The sequence below is a fragment of the Pantherophis guttatus genome, chromosome 8 (assembly GCF_059756535.1).
Source record: "Pantherophis guttatus breed Tessera chromosome 8, ASM5975653v1, whole genome shotgun sequence".
Lineage (NCBI taxonomy): Eukaryota > Metazoa > Chordata > Lepidosauria > Squamata > Colubridae > Pantherophis > Pantherophis guttatus.
The window spans coordinates 14,799,163-14,818,266 of NC_142070.1; the positions used below are offsets into that span (position 1 = coordinate 14,799,163).

The 19,104-nt window shown below is 39.5% G+C and overlaps 1 protein-coding gene across 6 annotated transcripts in view; it reads right to left on the reverse strand.

Annotated features, from left to right (window-relative positions):
* Positions 1-19,104, reverse strand: part of FAM13A (family with sequence similarity 13 member A) — a 150,938-nt gene that overhangs the window by 42,518 nt on the left and 89,316 nt on the right. For 3 of the 6 annotated variants that reach the window (XM_060686961.2, XM_060686960.2, XM_060686963.2), the window contains 2 exons: positions 8,818-8,859; positions 339-380 (listed from right to left, as the gene is read on the reverse strand). In XM_060686961.2, the coding sequence (XP_060542944.2) occupies positions 339-380; positions 8,818-8,859 (84 nt within the window). The remainder of the gene's footprint in view (positions 1-338; positions 381-8,817; positions 8,860-19,104) is intronic. The other 3 variants (XM_087875130.1, XM_060686962.2, XM_060686964.2) reach the window with 1 other exon arrangement.

Genomic DNA, 19,104 nt, shown 5'->3' on the forward strand with positions numbered 1-19,104 from the left:
CAACCCTGATGAGGCCCTCAAGGAAATTGAGTTTGATACCCCTGAATTAGGAACATCCACATCATCTAACATTTTTTAGAAAGGTCATTGCAGCACCCTGTTTAGGAATCATTAACAGACACCCAAGATATGTTATTTCCATTAGGTGGCTGTACACAAAAAGGTTTCAACTGAAACCATTCAAACTACACAATCACAATCTTATCTTCTATTATGTCTACCACTAGTGCTATCAAGGATGTGGTACATCTGCCACACGCACACACAAATCACAAGATACTTAATGAGGAAAAACAAGAACTAAAGAACAGAGTGATAAAAGAGAAAGCATTACTTACTCTCCAGTAGCAGGGATGTTGTTGACTTGTGATACGTGAGCACTGTATAAAAAGAGGTTAAAAAAGTGAGGTGTAATTTTTGAAGAACATTAAGAAAAAGTGGTTCAAAAGTTCATTTAAGTGCTAAGTGACATATTTAAAGACAGTTTTACTGAAAATTAAAAGCAATTGGTTCCAAACTATAGCACATATGCAGTGGAATGTGTTCAGATGTTCAAATATATTATTCAATTCTTTAAGATGAGTAACAGAATCCTTTTTTTAAAAAATATTACAGATTTGTATTGAAACAACCATGATGACAGAACATATATGAGAATTATGACTTTCTGGGAATAATGATCTCCCCACTGTTTCCAGCAAAGCGATTGGCAACAATCCCAAACCTCTGAGACAGACCTAAGTATATATACAGCAGATGAAGATATGCTGGCCAGTCTCACATATTTTGCACAAAATTTAAACACACACTTTTAAAACCTGTCAGTAATATATGAAGTAATTGCTTTAAAAGAGAAGAACATAAATCAAAGTCAATGTAGCTAAGTCCATTTTATTTGATCAGCAAGGGTTTTCCCTTAAAGAAAGCCAAAGAGGAAAAATCATGAGGTGAAAAATATATTTGGAGCTATTTTCAATTCTTCTGCCTCACACAGACTCATTAGTTATTGTCAAGCCTGTGAAATGTTACTGCAAATAGTCAGGGCAACATGTCATAATTTCTCCCTGATCTAATGATGGAAGCAGATGTGCTAGGAAGCCTTGAGGATTCATGTCCAAAGATCATGTCTTTAAACCGTAAGGCAAGATTATATTTGAGACTGGGACAGTCTCAAGACCCTTTCCTGGCCACCCTTTGCTGACTCAGCTTTGCTGATAAGAGTGTCATATGACATCCTTCTGAGGGCAATATTCAATAAATGATGTTTCTCTGAAGCATAAAAAAGTTTATTATATTGATTTTATTAGTTACGATAGTCGGCTAATTTACCTGCCTACAAATCAAGGCAACATCACTAAAGGAAAGACTAAGTGCATGCTATACTGTAAAATGTGTAACCCATACCATGCCAAGAGAACAAGAAATCACCAGTCACAATTCTGTTACAGGTAGTCTTTGACATACAACAGTTCATTTAGAGACATCGCTACTTAAGGAACAAGTTACATAAAATGTTTATTACATATTATATAATATGTTATACCGTATTTTTCAGACTATAAGACACACCGGTGTATAAGACGCACCGAGATTTCGAAGAGGTAAGCAGGAAAAAAAAAGTTTTTGCCCTCCCCGGCCCCCAGGAACACTCTGCAGGCCTCCCAAAGCCTTTGTAGGTCTTGTTTATGCAAAATACGGGCCCGTTTTTCACAAAAATGGGGGCGTTTTTGCCCTCCACAGCCCAAAGGAGCAGTCTGCAGGCCTCCCAAAGCCTCTGGGTGCCCCGTTTATGCGAAAAACGGAGGCGTTTTTGCCCTCTCCAGCCCACAGGAACACGCTGCAGGCCTTCCAAAGCCTCTGCGTGCCCCTTTTTTACGAAAAACGGGATGCGCGGGGCATGGCTTCGGGAGGCCAAAAATGGCTCTATTTGGTGTATAAGACGCACCAACATTTCCACCCTCTTTTAGGGGGGAAAAGTGTGTCTTATACTCTGAAAAATACAATAATTACATAATAAAAGTACTTAGGTTACAAATTTACTGTATATTTGTAAGTAAGACCAGAATGCAATGAGAGTGAAGTAGGTATAAGAGCCATAATTTTATATTTAAGTCAAAAAGATGAAACCATTGTAGCAATGACTATGAGATATCAGAGGTCTCTTAAGTGCAGGTAATCCTTGACTTACAACAGTTCATTTAATGACCGTTCAAAGTTACAATGGCACAGGAAAAAAGTGACTTATGACCGTTTTTCAGTTACAACCTCTGCAGCCTCCCCACGATCACATGATCAAAATTCGGATGCTTGGCAACCGATTCATATTTATGACCGTTGCTGTGTCCCAAGGTCATGTAATCACTTTTTGTGACCTTCTGACAAGCAAAGTCAATGGGGAAGCCAGATTCACTTAACAACAGGGTTTCTAACTTATCAACTGCAATGATTCACTTAACAATGGAGGAAAGAAAAGTCATAAAATGGGGCAAAACTCACTTAACAAATGTCTCATTTAACAACAGAAATTTTGGGCTCTATTGTGATTGTAAATCAAGGACTTCCTCTATTTGAAACATACTGATTTTTAATAGGTTCTGAATTCTTGCTAATATTTTCTAGTAAAATGCATATCTTGCTTTGTCCAGCAGACATAGGTTTGTTTTAAGTAAGTAGAATGATAAACACAAGATATAGGTTATTTTCTTCTAAAGATGAGTAAATAACCTTTTTCCCCTCAGATGCCGAAAGCGCGCATGCGCGTACAATTGCGTGTGTGCGTGTCCACACCCATAATACAATGCCCTCCGTGCACCCCACCCCTGCACATGTATGTGCGCCCCCCGGTGCTCCCCCGCCCCCTGCGCATGTGCGTATGACCCCCTGTGCTACCCCCACCCCCCGTTTTGGGCCTAGCAGGCCTCCCTGAAGCCTCCTGGAACATAAAACTGGGTGCAGGAGGACCTGATGCCCCCCGCGCATGTACGCACGACCCCCCCATCCATATGCGCGCAGCCCCCTGCCCATACCCGCATGTCTCCTGTATGTGCAGCAGAGACCTGAAAATCAGCTGGCTGGCGGGAGGCACACGCACATGCACGGTGGAGCTGACCTAGGGCGATGGCTCGCGTGCCAGGTGCCATAGGTTCACCATCACGGATCTATCCTATGTAATTTATAATCTGTCCTATCTCCATTGCTCTTAAATGCATTTTTTTCCGTTTTGTGCAAAAAGTTCATAACAGGACACCAGATCTGGCTCCAAGATGGAATGTATAGGTAAAGAAACTGATGGAGTACAGATTTCAAGTAAAGGATAAGGAGGGAAAACTTAGGTATGAGATTTGCCCTATCTTTAGGCTCAGGCAGAGTGAGGCGGTCAACTTAGGCTACGTATGTTGGGAGGCCTTAGGTGGCCTCCCTTCCTTGGAATCAGTGCAACCTGTTGGGTCATTGCCAAGTTCTCAGAAGATTCAATGGTCAGTCCAGTTGTCTTTTGTTATGTAATGTTTTATAAATGGGCATGGGGGCAGCTTCATGCAACAAGATGTCTCAGGTCAGTACTGTGTTCCTCTTATACAATTTCTCCAGTCTAAAATGCATCCTTCTGAAAGAGATTTTGTCAGGGAATTGTGCAGCTGGTGTCCAAATTAAGTCAGAGATCCAAACTTGTAGTTTTATATAAATATATTTTACACCTAAATATACACCAAGCAAAATTGTCAGGCAAACAGCAGCAGCATCAGGTAAATCACGGGTGCCGAACTTGCGCTGTCACATTGCCGTCATGTGACTTTCACAATGTTTTTTCCCTTCACGCAGATGGGGTGGGTGTGGCCTGCGTGTGACGCATCCGGCCCACCAGTTTGACACCCCTGAGGTAAATCACAGAGCATACACGACACACAGAAGAATAAAGGCAGGAAAGAAAGGGAAACTCCCCCTTCCCAGCCACAGCAACCAATCACAGTGCAGATTGCCTCACGCAGGAGCCAGTAGTCAACCAATCAACCATAACTATGTGTTCTGGCTCACTGCACAACCCCACTGCTCCAACTACTAAATTTAAATATCTTAACAAGCTTCATTTCAAAATAACCTGTTCCAGCAAGAAATAAACCTAGGGCTCATAATAGTAATGTCTTATGTAATTGACACACTATCTTTCTGATGTACTCCCAAGATGGATTACTTTTAAAACAGTAAATATACAAAATGCAAAATAAGAAACAAGATTCAACCTTCTTCATAACATCTGAAACAGAGTAATAATGCTATGTACTGAGAGACCGGCAACAGATCGTCATTTTTCACCACTTTTTTTTTCTGTTTTGGATCCTTCACATGGTAAAGCTATTGGAAGGAGACATTTCCACAGAGTCCTTGCTAGAGTTGAAGGGTGCGGTTTAAATTGCATAATAAGTAAATAAACATTTCAGTGTGGCCTCAGAGAAACATACCTGATATCTGCTATCAAATGTATTATCATAGTGATAACCTTCTATCTGGTGGGCTAACACCAATGGCTACTATTCAATATTACTGTACTATCTATTACCTCTGGATAGGGGACAGTGTGTATCTGGATAACACCACGTGCAAAGGAACATGTTACTGAAATCACGTCTAGCTTTTGAATTTTTAGTTGGGACACTTGTCTGGGATCTAGCTAGCATTTTTCTTCATAAACAAGAAATGGTTGCATCAAAGGACTCTCCTCTATGTTATTTAAATAATTCCTTTGGCATTGGATGGTTTAATAAAAATTAACCTATTGCCAAATTCTACCTGTCCCATCTCCACAAAGCATCTGTATGAAGAACAACACTGAATACAACTTTTCTTCAGTCCCAACATTTTATCAGGGCAAGCAAAACATTTTTCCCTGGGCTCCGCCTGGATTAAATTCATAATCTATTGACACTTGACGTTCATATTCTGTTTTGAAATATGCCCTGTTTACCTAATCAATGTGGTGCCAGCTGATCACATGAAAGGCAAGGCACAGAACATTTTTCATACACAGATATTGAAGGTGCTTCTGGTAGACAGTTCCAAGTGCATATAAATCACCCTTTTTCCACTGTTAGCCATAAGTAGAATTGTAACTCGTGCCAGCAGAGAGGGCCTGCTTTGGATTTTGTTGGTCAAAGAATTATGACAACTGGGATACAGAAGAAGAGCTTTCTCTGCTGCAGTACCTGCCCTTTTGAACATCTTACCCTCCAAGGTAAGATTTGCCCCCACCCTCCTATTCTGCCACAAGAGCCTGAAAACCTGACTTTGCTGGTTGGCCTGGGAATACAATGTTGGAGTATCACACTGGAGGTGGCTGCTGGATTGATGGCAGACTCCACCTGCCTTCCGGACTCACTGCTCTTCACCTGTCCATCTTTTTGTTATCATATTGATGTATTGTTGTGTTCTTTTTCACGGCTTGTTTTATTGCTCTAGTATTTTACTTTTGTTCAGTTTACACTCTTTTCATTTCTTTCTTTTTATTGTTGTAAGCCAGGGGTGTCACCCTGGCGGCTGCTGGCCGGATGCATCACACGCAGACCACGCCCACCCCAACTTCGTGAAGGGGAAAAACGTCACAATACATCACGACGGCAACATGACGCGGCGAGTTTGACACCCATGTTGTAAGCTGCCTAGAGTAGCCATAAAGGTAAAGGTTCCCGCCGCACATATGTGCTAGTCGTTCCCAGAGCGGTGCTCATCTTTGTTTCAAAGCCGAAGAGCCAGCGCTGTCTGAAGACGTCTCCGTGGTCATGTGGCCGGCATGACTAAACACCAAAGGTGCACAGAATGCTGTTACCTTCCCACCAAAGATGGTCCCTATTTTTCTACTTGCATTTTTTACGTGCTTTCGAACTGCTAGGTTGGCAGAAGCTGGGACAAGTAACGGGAGCTCACCCTGTTACGTGGCACTAAGGATTCGAACCGCTGAACTGCCAACCTTTCAATCGACAAGTTCAGCGTCTTAGCCCCGCGTCCCTTAGAGTAGCCCTAGAGATAGGCAAATAAATTTAAATTTAACAAATAAACTTCCCATGTTACATTGCAGTTTGCTGCATCCATATCCCATTGTCTTCTGACTGTACCAGAATCCTTTAATACAGTAGTACTCTTCAGTCTTTAAGATGTAAAACAACTCCAACTAAGCGGACATTAATAAGGTTTTTTGCAGTGGTATCATTTCTTCTGTCATGTATTTTATTTTTTAATCATTTTTATTAGGTAAAAGTAGTACACTTCCCCAAATGTAGTATTGAACAGGATTAATAATGGAAACATAATCAGAGTTTTGTATTACTGCAATGTTTCTGAGGAGAGGTTTCCTGCCACTGTTTTTTCATGGTGATTAGTGATACTCAATTTTTTTTCTTCAAAGTTACCACGGCAGATATACAGAACTATATAAGCCATGATATCAATATATCCAAACTGAAAAAGCATGTAGTTTGGTACTTTATGTAAGTATCCAGAAAAATGTTTAAAGCATTTTAAACTGATGCTTAACACGGACAATCCTATCTATCATACTGCTCACTGAAAATGCTGTTATATGTGCTTCTCTGTAATGGTCTCACTTATCCTATTCAGCATGCCCATTATAAAATATCTCTGCAAAGATTGCATTTTGCAATTTTGGGATGGACTGTTATGACCTTCTCCAAAAGCATTTCCAAGCAATGCAGGGGATACCTAGGAGGATTAATCTTTAAAACTAATCTAACCCAGATACCATCTTGTCATAGAAGACTTTGCTGAGGATGTGCTTGTTCTTTGACTTAGTGACTTTCTTATTAACAGTTTCAGTGTGTTGTTGGGCAAACTTTTTTTTTTTTTAAATTTGATTTATATGCTGCCCTTCTCCGGAGACTCAGGGTGGCTTACAGTGCGTTAAGCAATAGCCTTCATACTTTTGTATATTTTAAACAAAGTCATCTTATTGTCCCCACCAACTAACCTAGGAGCTGGAATGGTTTTGCTGGGGAAGACTGCAAGAAGCCAACCAAACAGTTGGCTAAGAAGGAGGCTTCAATCAGGTTAATTCCATAAACAACCAGGTATGGTGAAGCTGAGCACTTGACAGGAAGAGGAAAACATGAAACTAGGAGAGAAAATCTGCAGATTTGTGAAAAGTACGTACAGCTCAAATCTCTTAAACTTGCTGTCATCTTGCGATAAGAAATCGAAGAACGGGTGACTCTCTATTCTCAGTCTCAACTCGTGGAAGACTGAGTCGAATTGGGGAGCGCCCAGGCAGGAGTAGGCATGGCCAAGAAAGTTTGACTCGGTCTCCAAGCAGAGAAGCAGAGCACTACTCATTCATGGATGACCTTCCCCGATACGCTGGAGAACTACAAGCAAATCTAAATCTAAAAGGAATCCCAAATGAGGCAAATTTGCAGCTGTACTGTACTTAATATGATGCAGGTTGTTTACTCGGCCTGTTTGGGTGGAGGACAAAGGTATGCAACAGGAAAACTTTCAAGCCCCTGTGCTCCTCAAAAACTCTGCAACATTTGCAGCACAGATTTTACAAGGAGAAATATATACACAATGTTCCCGCTAATTGGCAAGCTTGAGGCATTGTGAGGTCCTTGGAATCCGGACAAGTCTCTACGGCATCCACCCAGTATGTTACATAACTGTCTGCTCTCAATCAATGTACTTTGTGTACTGCATAAGTTGCAGCCCACATCCTTCATATGTTTACATTCACTGCTCTGTTGTTATATCACACAAATAAGTCTACAGTGAGTTGAATTTGGGCGTCAGGAAGTTCACAAAACAATAAGGGGAACAAAGGAAAAATAAACAGCTGACTGGCACTGTGGTTATCTGGGCTGCAAATGTCTACAAGACTACCAGGTGACAGGGAAAGCAACTTGCTTTTTGCTGCCATCTATTGGTCAGCTGGTTTTTTTGCAAGTCAGAACAGCAGCTCTAAACAAAACAGATGCTGGCACAAAAAATACCCAAGCCATTCCTCTTTAATTTTTGTAATGAGGTTATAAAGGCAAAGGCTGGAAATCACTTAAATATGAACATCTGCTTCTCATCACAAGAGCATAAAAGGGGTGAAGCAGGAGTGAAATCCAGCAGGTTCTGACAGGTTCTGGAGAACCGGTAGTGGAAATTTTGAGTAGTTCGAAGAACTGGCAAATGCCACCTCTGGCTGGCCCCAGAGTGGGGTGGGAATGGAGATTTTGCAATATCCTTCCCCCAGGAGTGGGAGGGAATGGAGATTTTGCAGTATCATCCCCTGCCATGCCCACCAAGCCATACCACGCCCACCAAGCCACGCCCACAGAACCGGTAGTAAAAAAATTGGATTTCACCACTGGGGTGAAGTATCAACCACTGGCCAGCCTTCATTCTTTCTTTCTGCCAAACTTATTCCTCCTAGCAATCTAGCCCAAAGCCACATATTTCTATTCTTAAACACTAAAAAGGGAGTGAAGTCAAATTAAATTAAGATATCTTTACACAGTCCTACAAGTTAGCAATAACAACAACAACCAGCATCAACCTTTCCCATTGTGGTCCAATCAATAAACCACTATGTAGAAATAATGGCTTATTGCAGGGCAAATGCAGTTTGCATGTTGTGGGTGGATATCTACCTGTTGTAGATCTATCTGCTGTGATCTATCTGTTGTAGATCTATACATTCTCTTAAATCATTGTCTAGCCATTGTTTTTGGGCAAAACCTTTGCAAATGGCTAGTAATTGTCCTCTGCAGCTTTTTGTTATCAATCAAGCCTCCAAACAGAATATAAATAAAAAAATATATTTATAAATACCTCAGATAGAATGGTGATAAAGGCCTTTCATCCTCTTGGGAACTAAAAACAAAATAAAATATCCTTGTCATTAGCATGTTCATTTCTATTTCTTTTTTTGCAAGCTAATTGGTACAACACCAACCAGATCAGAAGAAAGGAGGAGAGCCCAAAGACGACCGTATGCTGATTTGTGATATTAAAGCCAACAGCTTGTTAAGAGAGAGGAGCAAATTAAATATTAAATTGTGTTCTTTAAGGTGGAACCACAAATACCTGCAATGGAAGAACGGATGCTGAAATTAATAGAGCTGGCATGGATAGCAAAAGCGACTGCTTTGATTAAAAAAAGAATATTTTTGTCTAGCTTTGTTTCTAGTTGGCAACCGCTTTTGAATTTTTAGCTTGAAACTGAAAGAAATGAAACTTTAACCCTGGGATTTTATGATTAGATTTGTTTATGATTACAGAAATACTGTGTGTTATGGTTTCTTCCAGTTCAGGGTCATTGTATATTATACTAGATGGGTAACTTTCCTCCATAAATCTCTCTCTTAAAAATTGCAATTCCATTGCAAGGAAAATTATAAATGCTACCACATGAAAAAACCCACTGAGATTAAAATGCTATTATTTAGCTGCTGACTGCATTCAGGTATGATTTTTCTTTTATCTCTGCTCCAGTAACTAAAATCACTTCTAAAGAGAGATGCTCCATTTCATTTTTCCATCTCTACCTCCTATATCAATCTGCTAGGAGTAAAAAAAAAGAAACACAGATATTTTATGATGGACTATTTCCATTGTTGGCGATTCCTCTAGTCTTTGATGGATATGAGGTTTGCTGGTTTGTTCCTTTCAATGATTAGCCACAAGGACATCTTATCAATGCCCACGCCAAAAACCTATTGAAATCAATGAGATTCCTGCTATATAAATGGCTTGTTAACAAGATGAGTGCCTCTTCTGACAGAACTGTGAAAATGATCCAACACTTGCTACGAAAAAGTGAGTTTTAAGGAACAACTTAAAGCTGCTTTCCACAGGCCTTCCTAAAATGAGTTTCAGCATATGGCCAACAACAGAAAAGAGATAGGAGATGTTTCAAGGAAGAATTTTTGATAGCTGAAAGTGCCGAATCTTGGGGGGGGGGGGGGGAAGCTCACAGAAAGATTGGTATCAGTGAGCTAAGTGTAAACATTATATGCTGCAAAAATCTTTTCAAGCCACGTGGCACTGTTCATGGGTCAACTTTGCCATTACGGCTAAAGATAAAAGTAAAGGTTTTCCGTTTAGTCGTGTACAACTCTAAAGACAGTATTCATCTGTTTCTTAGCCAAGAGACCCAGAATTGTCCGATGATACTTCTGTGATCATGTGGCCAGCATGATTATACGCCAACGTGTGCAGAACAATGTTACCTTCCCACTGAAATGATACCAGCGGTGAAATCCGCCCAGATCTATCCGGCTTGTGCGAGGCGGTAGGGCCGGCGGCAGGAGGCTCTGCTCACTCACCAGGACATCATTATGTCCCGCTTTTGACGCTCTGCACATGTGCAGAAGGCTCTGCGCTTGCGCAAAAGAGATGTGCGCACTCACATTTCTGATCCGATAGTGAAGGTAAGTGCATTTCACCACTGAATTGTACCTATTTATCTACTTGCATTTGCATGCTTTCGAACTGCTAGATGGACAGGAGCTCATCCCATCATTAGGCGCTTGGGTATTGAACCCAAGCTGTCAGCTTTCCAGCTGACAAGCTCAGCGTGTTTAACCACTGAACCATCATATCACCTGTCATTACTGCTACAAGGATCCAAATCATACTTACACTGGACTTCAAGTTAAAGGGATGCTTCCAGCACTTGTTAAGGTTCAGAATATTTCACCTCTCAGGTTGACATTCTGATACCATATTGCTACAGCAAAGTAATTTCCATTCATTTCTTCCAAGAAATTCTAAGGTTGTGTGTGAGCTACTGGAACCAGGGTGGATAAATATCAATGATTTTTTTAAAAAAATAAAAAAAAATCAGATTTTTTTTATTTAAATCGGATTTTTTTAAAATTTAAATCAGATTTTTTTTATTTTTATCAAATTTATTTTAATAAAAAACTTTTGGGGTAAAAATGTATCATAAGATAGTTTTCTATTTAAGATACATAAATAATTTAGTTTATACAGCATGAAATGGAGCTTAGTTATGTAGCTTGAGGCTGTATATTCTGCAACACTGGGACTATCGGTGAGTCAACAGTGGGTCAAAGGAGTAGCAGAGATGACAGTTGCTCTTTAAAAATTATGATTTAAATCGAGTTGATTTAAATCAAGCCTTTTTACTAGTGATTTAAATCATGATTTAAATTGTGATTTAAATCAACTCGATTTAAATCAAATCCACCCTGACTGGAACAGTTAAATATTGACTTAACTATAAGGGTGCATAATCCGTATAGTCTACAAATGTCTTCTGAGGGCAGAAGGTTCAAAGCCTCCTTGCCAAGACCAAGGTTTAAAAAAGGATCTGCTACCAGATTCACATATTTGTACAGTTTCCAGAAAGTTTAAAAAGACTTTATGGACCATGACATCCTGATTAAATATTTGGGTACAATTGTTTTTGGTTGCTGTGCTATATTTAATTCTTTGTACTTTGATCTTAGATTAAAATATCCTAGATAAACCTGATTTCCAGGAACACAGAGAAAAAAATAAATAAAAACACTACTGACAAGTGGCCATGAATTCTCCAAATTTCTACATGCAGAATGGGCACATCAGCTTGCAGATGGGGGGGGGGGGACTATCATTTTTGTTATTTCCCAGATGAACAGAGTCTTTGCGCAATCAGTTGTTTGCCAGATGTCCTGCTTCCTTATTTGCATCGATTCTTAAGACAAAACATTTAAAACTAAGATCCCCTCCTAGCAAGCTGAAGTAGCACAGATCATTCATGCTACTGCACATATAAGCCATTTCTAAACATCAACTGTGCCCCCAAAACACACACAAACTATTTTCTTAGATTTTCAGGTGTCAGGAGGGAATGCTGTTTTTTCCCTGTAGGCTTGAACTGCCACTGCCACTTTGCACATCAGGTTAAAAGCAAGCGTGTTGATTTTAGCTTAATCTGAAGGCAAACTTTGTTTTGTTGATCTTATTTTCTCCTTATCAGTTGGATACCTTGGCAAACCTTTTTTGTAAAACCCTTTTTGCAAACAGATAATTATTATGCCTGGGCTTTTTCAGAACGACTTAAAAGAGAACATTTTCTGAATCTTATCAGAGGATTTTTAGTTGAACAAAAATGAAAGGGACTTGATCTAACTTTCAAAATACTTTTCAATTGTGGGCTTATATAAGTTCTTTCTTCCCACTCCCATTTTTCAATCTTAAAAAAAAAAAAAAAAGACTTGCTAAGGTAGAGATAGTCCTTGACTTACAACAGTTCATTTAGTGATTGTTCAAAGTTACAACAGCATTGAAAAAAGTGACTTATGACTGTTTTTCACACTTGCACACTTTGCAGCATCCCCCGTGGTCACCTGATCAACATTTCGGATGCTTAGCAACTGACTCACATTTATGATTGTTGCAGTGTCCCGGGTTCATGTGATCCCCTTTTGCGACCTTCTGACAAGCCAAATCAATGGGGAAGCCAGATTCACTTAATCACGTTACTTACCTATCAACTGCAGTGATTCACTTAACAACGGTGGCAAGAAATGTCGTAACCCAGGGCAAAGCTCACTTAACAAATGTCTTGCTTAGCAACTGAAATTTTGGGCTCAATTGCAGCCGTAAGTTGAAGACCACTTGTATTATTGTAACCCAAGGATACACCAAATATTTTAGATCAGTGTTTCTCATTAAGCTTTAAGATGTATGGACTTCAACTCCCAGAATTCCCCAGTCAGCATGCTTTACCAGAATTCTAAGCTTCTTGGATGAGAAGCAAAACGTCTTAAAAAAAAAACCAGAAAGTCCAATGGCCTTTTGAAAAAGCACCTTTGGGACATTCTTCATTCTCCAGAGCAACTCAGAAAACCAAGGCATACCCTAGGGTTAAGGTTAGGGTTACTTAACACATAGGTCACTCATAGGCAATTTGCCCTGGTTATTGCACTATGATTTTAATTTTGTTTTCTGATCGGTTTATAGTATGCTATATCCTTTTTCTTGATTGTTCTTAGCTGCCCAGAGTGTACATATCAGATGGATGGCCTCATACGTTTTGTAAACAAACAAACAAACAAACAAACAAACAAACAAACAAACAAATAATTGTGAGCTGGGGTTGCCTCTCGTTGTCCAAGGCTGTTCAGGGAAGCGGTGGATAATTGGCAAGCAACAACAGCGGAAGTCTGGACTTTAGTTCTTAATATCAGAAGTACAATCAAAAATTTGCAGACAAACATCTGCCTACAAACCCTACGAAAATGCCATAACACCATGTTTATGACTTTCTCCCTCAAAACTTACACTGGCACATTTACTTGTATCTGCTAATCCTGTTCCCAAGATAATATTGGAACTAGAAGGTCATATGGTTTAACCATTAGTTACTGGATAACTAGAATCCAAGTTATCTAAAAGGTCATAAAAAGCATTCTAATTAAGATAAATGCTTTATTTATGGGAGACCTGAAATCAACTCTTTTTTTTAATCACAAGATGATGCTCCTAATGTGTTATCGTGGTGAGTGTTGTTCAGCTTCTGTTGCTTTCCTGGAGTGATGGATCCTGCTAATCAGCTTCTACTCTTTCATTTCTTAAGGAATTACAACCCAAAGGAGAACTGTAGTAGACAACTTGGAAAAGACACGTCTGTTTATTATTTGCAATTTGGCAAGCCTCCCTGGATGGGTAAGACAAAAAAAAAAAAGGTCAAAGGAAGGAATGACTGATGCTGCCTTTCAGCCAAGCTGCGCCCTTCCTTTGAATTCAACAGTAGCATGTTAATACAGACCAAACTTTATGTTGCATAAGAGGGTATGAGTTAGGTTACTAAGCAAGCCACAAATAGTTACCACAGAACTATTTCTAAAAACCTGGTTGAGTGCCAACAGCCTATGGCTATAAGTACTTCAGCAAGAAAGTCAAGCTTTTTTTCCCCCAAACAAAACAAAACAACCCCACTCTGCCTCCTGACAATATGTATTCAAACTTGTGTGCTATTTTCAACAAGACGTGAATCTGAACAAAACCTGATAACTATTCTTGTTGGGGTAGTGATGGTGGTTATTTCTTAAGGTAAAGGTTTCCTCTGACCAGTTATGTCCGTCTCTTGGGGGCAGTGCTCATTTGTTTCTTAGCCAAGGGATCCGGAAGTCTGAAGATGTTTTTGTGGTTATGTGGCCAGCATGACTATAGGCCAGGTGCAGTGGTGGGTTGCTCCGGGTTTGGGCGAACTGGTAGTGGTGGTGGCGGGAGGCTCTGCCTATCTGCCTGGAAGTCATAGAAAAGGCTCTGTGCATGCACAGAAGCTTCTGCGCATGTGCAGAAGTGCCACACGCTCACAAAGCACGTGCGCGCACCCACATACTACTGATAATGAACCGGCAGCGCTGGGATTTGAATCCCACTACTGGCCAGGTGCATGGAATGCTGTTAGCTTCCCACTGAAGTGGTACCTATTTATCTACTCACATTTGCATGCTTTGGAGCTGCGGTGAGTAACGTGAACTCATCTGGTCATGTGGCGTTCGGGTCTTCAACCCAGGATGTCAGCTTTCGAGCTGAATAGCTCAACATCTGTAACCTCTGACCCACCATGCCCCTCTTCTTGGGTAACTTCTCGGTCACCTGGAAATAATTTTTCATTTACCCTAAGTGACCCAGTGAGCTGTTTTTAAACCTATGTAAAAAAACCAAAAACCCAGCTCTAAAGATTTGCCATACTTTCTGGAAAGGACAATTTTGCTCAGTGGACTAGACTGTGCAATTAATACCCTGTTTCCCCCAAAATAAGACATCCCCTGATAATAAGCCCAATCAGGATTTTGAGCGCATGACAATAAGGCCTAGCGCTTATTTCAGGGTTCAAAAATATATAAGATAGGGTATTATTTTCGGGGAAACACAATATATATAACTGGATTAGATTTAATATATGAAATAGTAATCTTATGCAAATTGTTTAATTTTCACCAAAGACAGTGAAACTTCATTCTGGATGCTAGTCTCAGATTTTGAGAAATCAGGAAAAAAAAAGAAAAAAGTTGCATTGCACATAAGTGAGCAAGCCCTTTTCACACTGATTAGTATTGTCCTATGGGGAAAAAAAGGCTTTGCAAATGGTAAGTTACTTTATTACTTAACACTGCTTTTTTGTCAAAAAGCACTTGAGCCTTGAACTCAGATTGTCAGCTTTCCAGCTGACAAGCTCAGAGCCTTTAACCATCCCGTTATATAGCATATCTAATAAAATTATTTTTGAAATTCACATTACTTTATCTTTTTCATGCCATACAAACATCAGATTATGAACTTCTAGCTCTACAAGTCTCTGCTTTCTCAGTGACATCTATGGTTTCATCCAAAACAAACAGCAAGCAGTGGAATAGAATTGCAAATCCAGTTAACCCAAGATTATAGAAAGAAGAGTATTAGAATTAATAGATTAGAATTGTAAAATGGTCAGAGTCATTTGGCTGAGATGGGTGCCTATAAAAATAAAAAAAAAATGATGTAACTTTAGAGAGAGAGAGGCTAAAATATAATTGTTTTTATAACTGCTGTGAAGAATATAAGAAGCCACTGCTTTGTATCTTTTTTCTATTGTTTAACTTCTTTTTATTTTTGCTTTCTCTTTGCTTTATTTCTTTTTCTCTTTTCTGTGTTACATTAATTTGTCGGTCTTGTATCTTCTTTTAAAAAGGTTTCACGAACTATTATATTATAAAAAAAAAAAAACCAGAGTAGTAAAGTTCAAAGTATTTGTTATTGGGCTTATCTGGAAGAAACAGGTATAAATAATAAATCTGCAATCCTGGTTAAAAACAAGTGACTATAATGACACCAGAAGACCAATTTCCTGTGCCCTCTGTATATACACCACTTTTCTAAGTGAAGGGCCATTAAAGAACTGATGGGAGATTACATATCAGTTTAATTGGTCACAAGTCAAAAAAAAAAAATCAACTCCGTAACCAATACAGTCAGTGTAAAATGGGCCTGAAGCTATTTAGATTATCTTGTGTTCTAACTTAATTATTTGCAGGTGGCCATAAAAAACCTTCTTGGTCACGTAGGCTGTTTCATCATGTTTGTGGGTTTGCTAACAGTTGCTAGAAGAATGCTGTTAGATGCTCTGGAGTCGACTCAGCTCCCAATGACTCCAATGAAACAAAACTTTAAAAGTAACAAACTTTTGATGATTAGGGCCATAGGTAAACATTTTGGTTTGGCCTTAGTGACAAGCAATGACTTAAAATAGTTTGAGCCATATCATGCATGGGGAAAGAGTCAGTCTCCCTCCCTCCCTCCCTCCCTCCCTCCCTCCGTGTGTGTGTGTGTGTGTGTGTGTGTGTGTGTGTGTGTGTGTGTGAGAGAGAGAGAGAGAGAGAGAGATGAAAGAATACAAGAGAAAGAGAAAATGAGTGAGAATAAAGAGAGAGAGAGTGTGTGTTAATGTTTTTAAAATGTGCTAAGCCAGGGCATATGCTACTCTTTATGTATTTTCTGCGTCAAAAAGACTTGGGAACTGTAAGCCAAATTTCAGAAATGTACTCACTCTGGGCTCCCATACACAAAAAGGAGAGAGAGAGGCCACCTCCAGCATATGTGAAAGCTTTGATCTGCTATGGATAGGGAATATCAAATGGTGGGATCCAGAAGGTAGCAGTTTATAAAGCTTGCATTTATGTTTTCCATTAGCAGCTTATACCAGGTCATGTCTTCAATCACATCTCTATTGAATCCTACTTCTTTCCTCAATTCAGCTGACTCCGTGAGCCATCTGCCTATACATGGCAACTTCCACCAACCATAATAGCATGGCTTATCGCATGTTGGCGAAGGATGATGGGATGCAAGAAAAGCTCTGAAACGTTGAACAACTGATAGAAAAGGACATATGCAATTGGCTGAAAAGACCCCATTTTGAAATCAGGGTTAACTAAATATGTCTTATGGGCATAGGTGTGGAGGGGAAGATTGTAGTATAACATAAGAGGTGAAGATCAAAACATTTGATGGAACTTCCTTCAGGAAACCCATTTTTACCCTAAGGTAAAGGTAAAGGTTCCCCTCGCACATATATGCTAGTTGTTTCCGACTCTAGGGGGTGGTGCTCATCTCCGTTTCAAAGCCGAAGAGCCAGCACTGCCCGAAGACATCTCCGTGGTCATGTATCTGGCATGACTTAATGCCAAAGGTGCATGGAACGCTGTTACCTTCCCACCAAAGGTGGTCCCTATTTTTCTACTTGCATTTTTTACGTGCTTTCGAACTGCTAGGTTGGCAAAAGCGGGGACAAGTAACGGGAGCTCACCCCGTTACGCAGCACTAGGGATTCAAACTGCTGAACTGCCAACCTTTTGATTGACAAGCTCAGTGTCTTAGCCACTGAGCTACAGCGTCCCTATTTTTTACCTACACAATTTTTCCTTATTATTTTCAAGGAAATAATAAACTGAAGAGCCAATTTGGTGTAATGGTTAAGGTGCAGGCCTAGAAACAAGGAGGCAGTGAATTCTAATCTTGCTTTAAGCATCAAAGCCAGATGGATGTCTTTGGGCAGTTATTCCCTCAGTGCAACCCATCTCACAAGGTTGTTATTGTGGGGTAAACAGAAGGACGAGGAAAGAGTGTTATGTATGTTCGCTGTCCTGAGTTACTTATAAAGTAATAAAGGCAGGATAAAAATCTAATAAATACATGATACTTCAATTGTATTGTATGAATGAATGATTAACCATTGGGACCTAACTAATAATAATGACAGCAAACATTCCCTTTCATACACAGTAATCTGTTAGGATTATAAAAGCAATTATGCTATGTTTACCATCATGAGTTTCAAAGCATGACTGATGTTATAGCCAAGCCAAGTTTGATAAGAGTAAGAATATTTGACTCTTCCCAGAAGAAGAAAAAAGAAGAAACCATATGCTGAACTCTTTCTGGGCCTGTTTTGCCATAACAACTTACTCCTTTTCTCATCAGTTCCTTAAGATAAACTATAAGTCTCTGGAGGATTTAAGGAGGGCACTATTCCAATCTGCAAACAAGGTGATTAAATTTTCAGCTATACAAAAGAATTCCCTTGCATAATGCACATAATTTTATCTACTTAAATTTATTAGCTGCTGGAATCTGCCAAGGAAAAGATTAAATCAGAAAAATCAACCCTGAATATTAGTTTTCTGTGGGACAGATTTTTCATTAAGTGAATTTTCACCTATGTTTTGAAACATTTTTGTCCTGGCACTAGGCCAGAAGTCTCCAAACTTGGCAACTTTAAGAGTGTTAAGACTTCAACTCCCAGAATTCCTCAGCCAACCATGCTGAGGGAGTTGAAGTCCATGCTTCAATAGAGGAATTCTGGGAATTGAGGTCCATAGTTTTGAAAGCTGCTAAATTTGGAGACCCCTGCCACTAGGTCATAGATTCATCCACTGCAGAGATCAAAAAGCTTCAGATATGGATGGTCTTCAAACATCCAGGACCACCAATGGGGAGGGGATGGCATGACCTACAAGATCAACCTCATCTGACAGGGGAAAGATCCATCGTTTGTGAGAATTCAGATAAATTTGGAAGAGCAATCGGCTTCTGACAGAAATCTGAATAATTCCGCACCATACTGTCCCTCAGCTCAAATATAGTAAATGCCAAAGTTAATAGTAGTTAATAATAAACAAAAAGTTAATTTAAGAGAGTTTTAAGAGAAATATCCATTTTCAAAACAAAACAGGAAGACTACTTCTTGAACACATGGCACTCCCACACTTACCTCTAAGCTAAACATTTCACTTCCAAAAACAAAAAAAGGTAAATGAAGATTTTTCAGCACAGAAAAGCTACTAACATATTTCATATATTTTCAAGTATGTTTTCAAATGAAGGTGATAAACAGGCACTTTGTCTACATTGGTCAGGATTGTCAAGCAATTAAAAAGAAAGATATGTTTTGCACAAACCAAAGTTATTCATTTTAAAAAAACCAACCAACCAAATTAATACAGTCAAAATGAAGGTTTTTGGAGACTATGATTATTGCAAAGCAGAATCTGGTTTGTTGGTCAATCCCTGAATTTTTCTTACTGCTCTAAAGGAAAGGTACGCAGGCAATTTTTAATG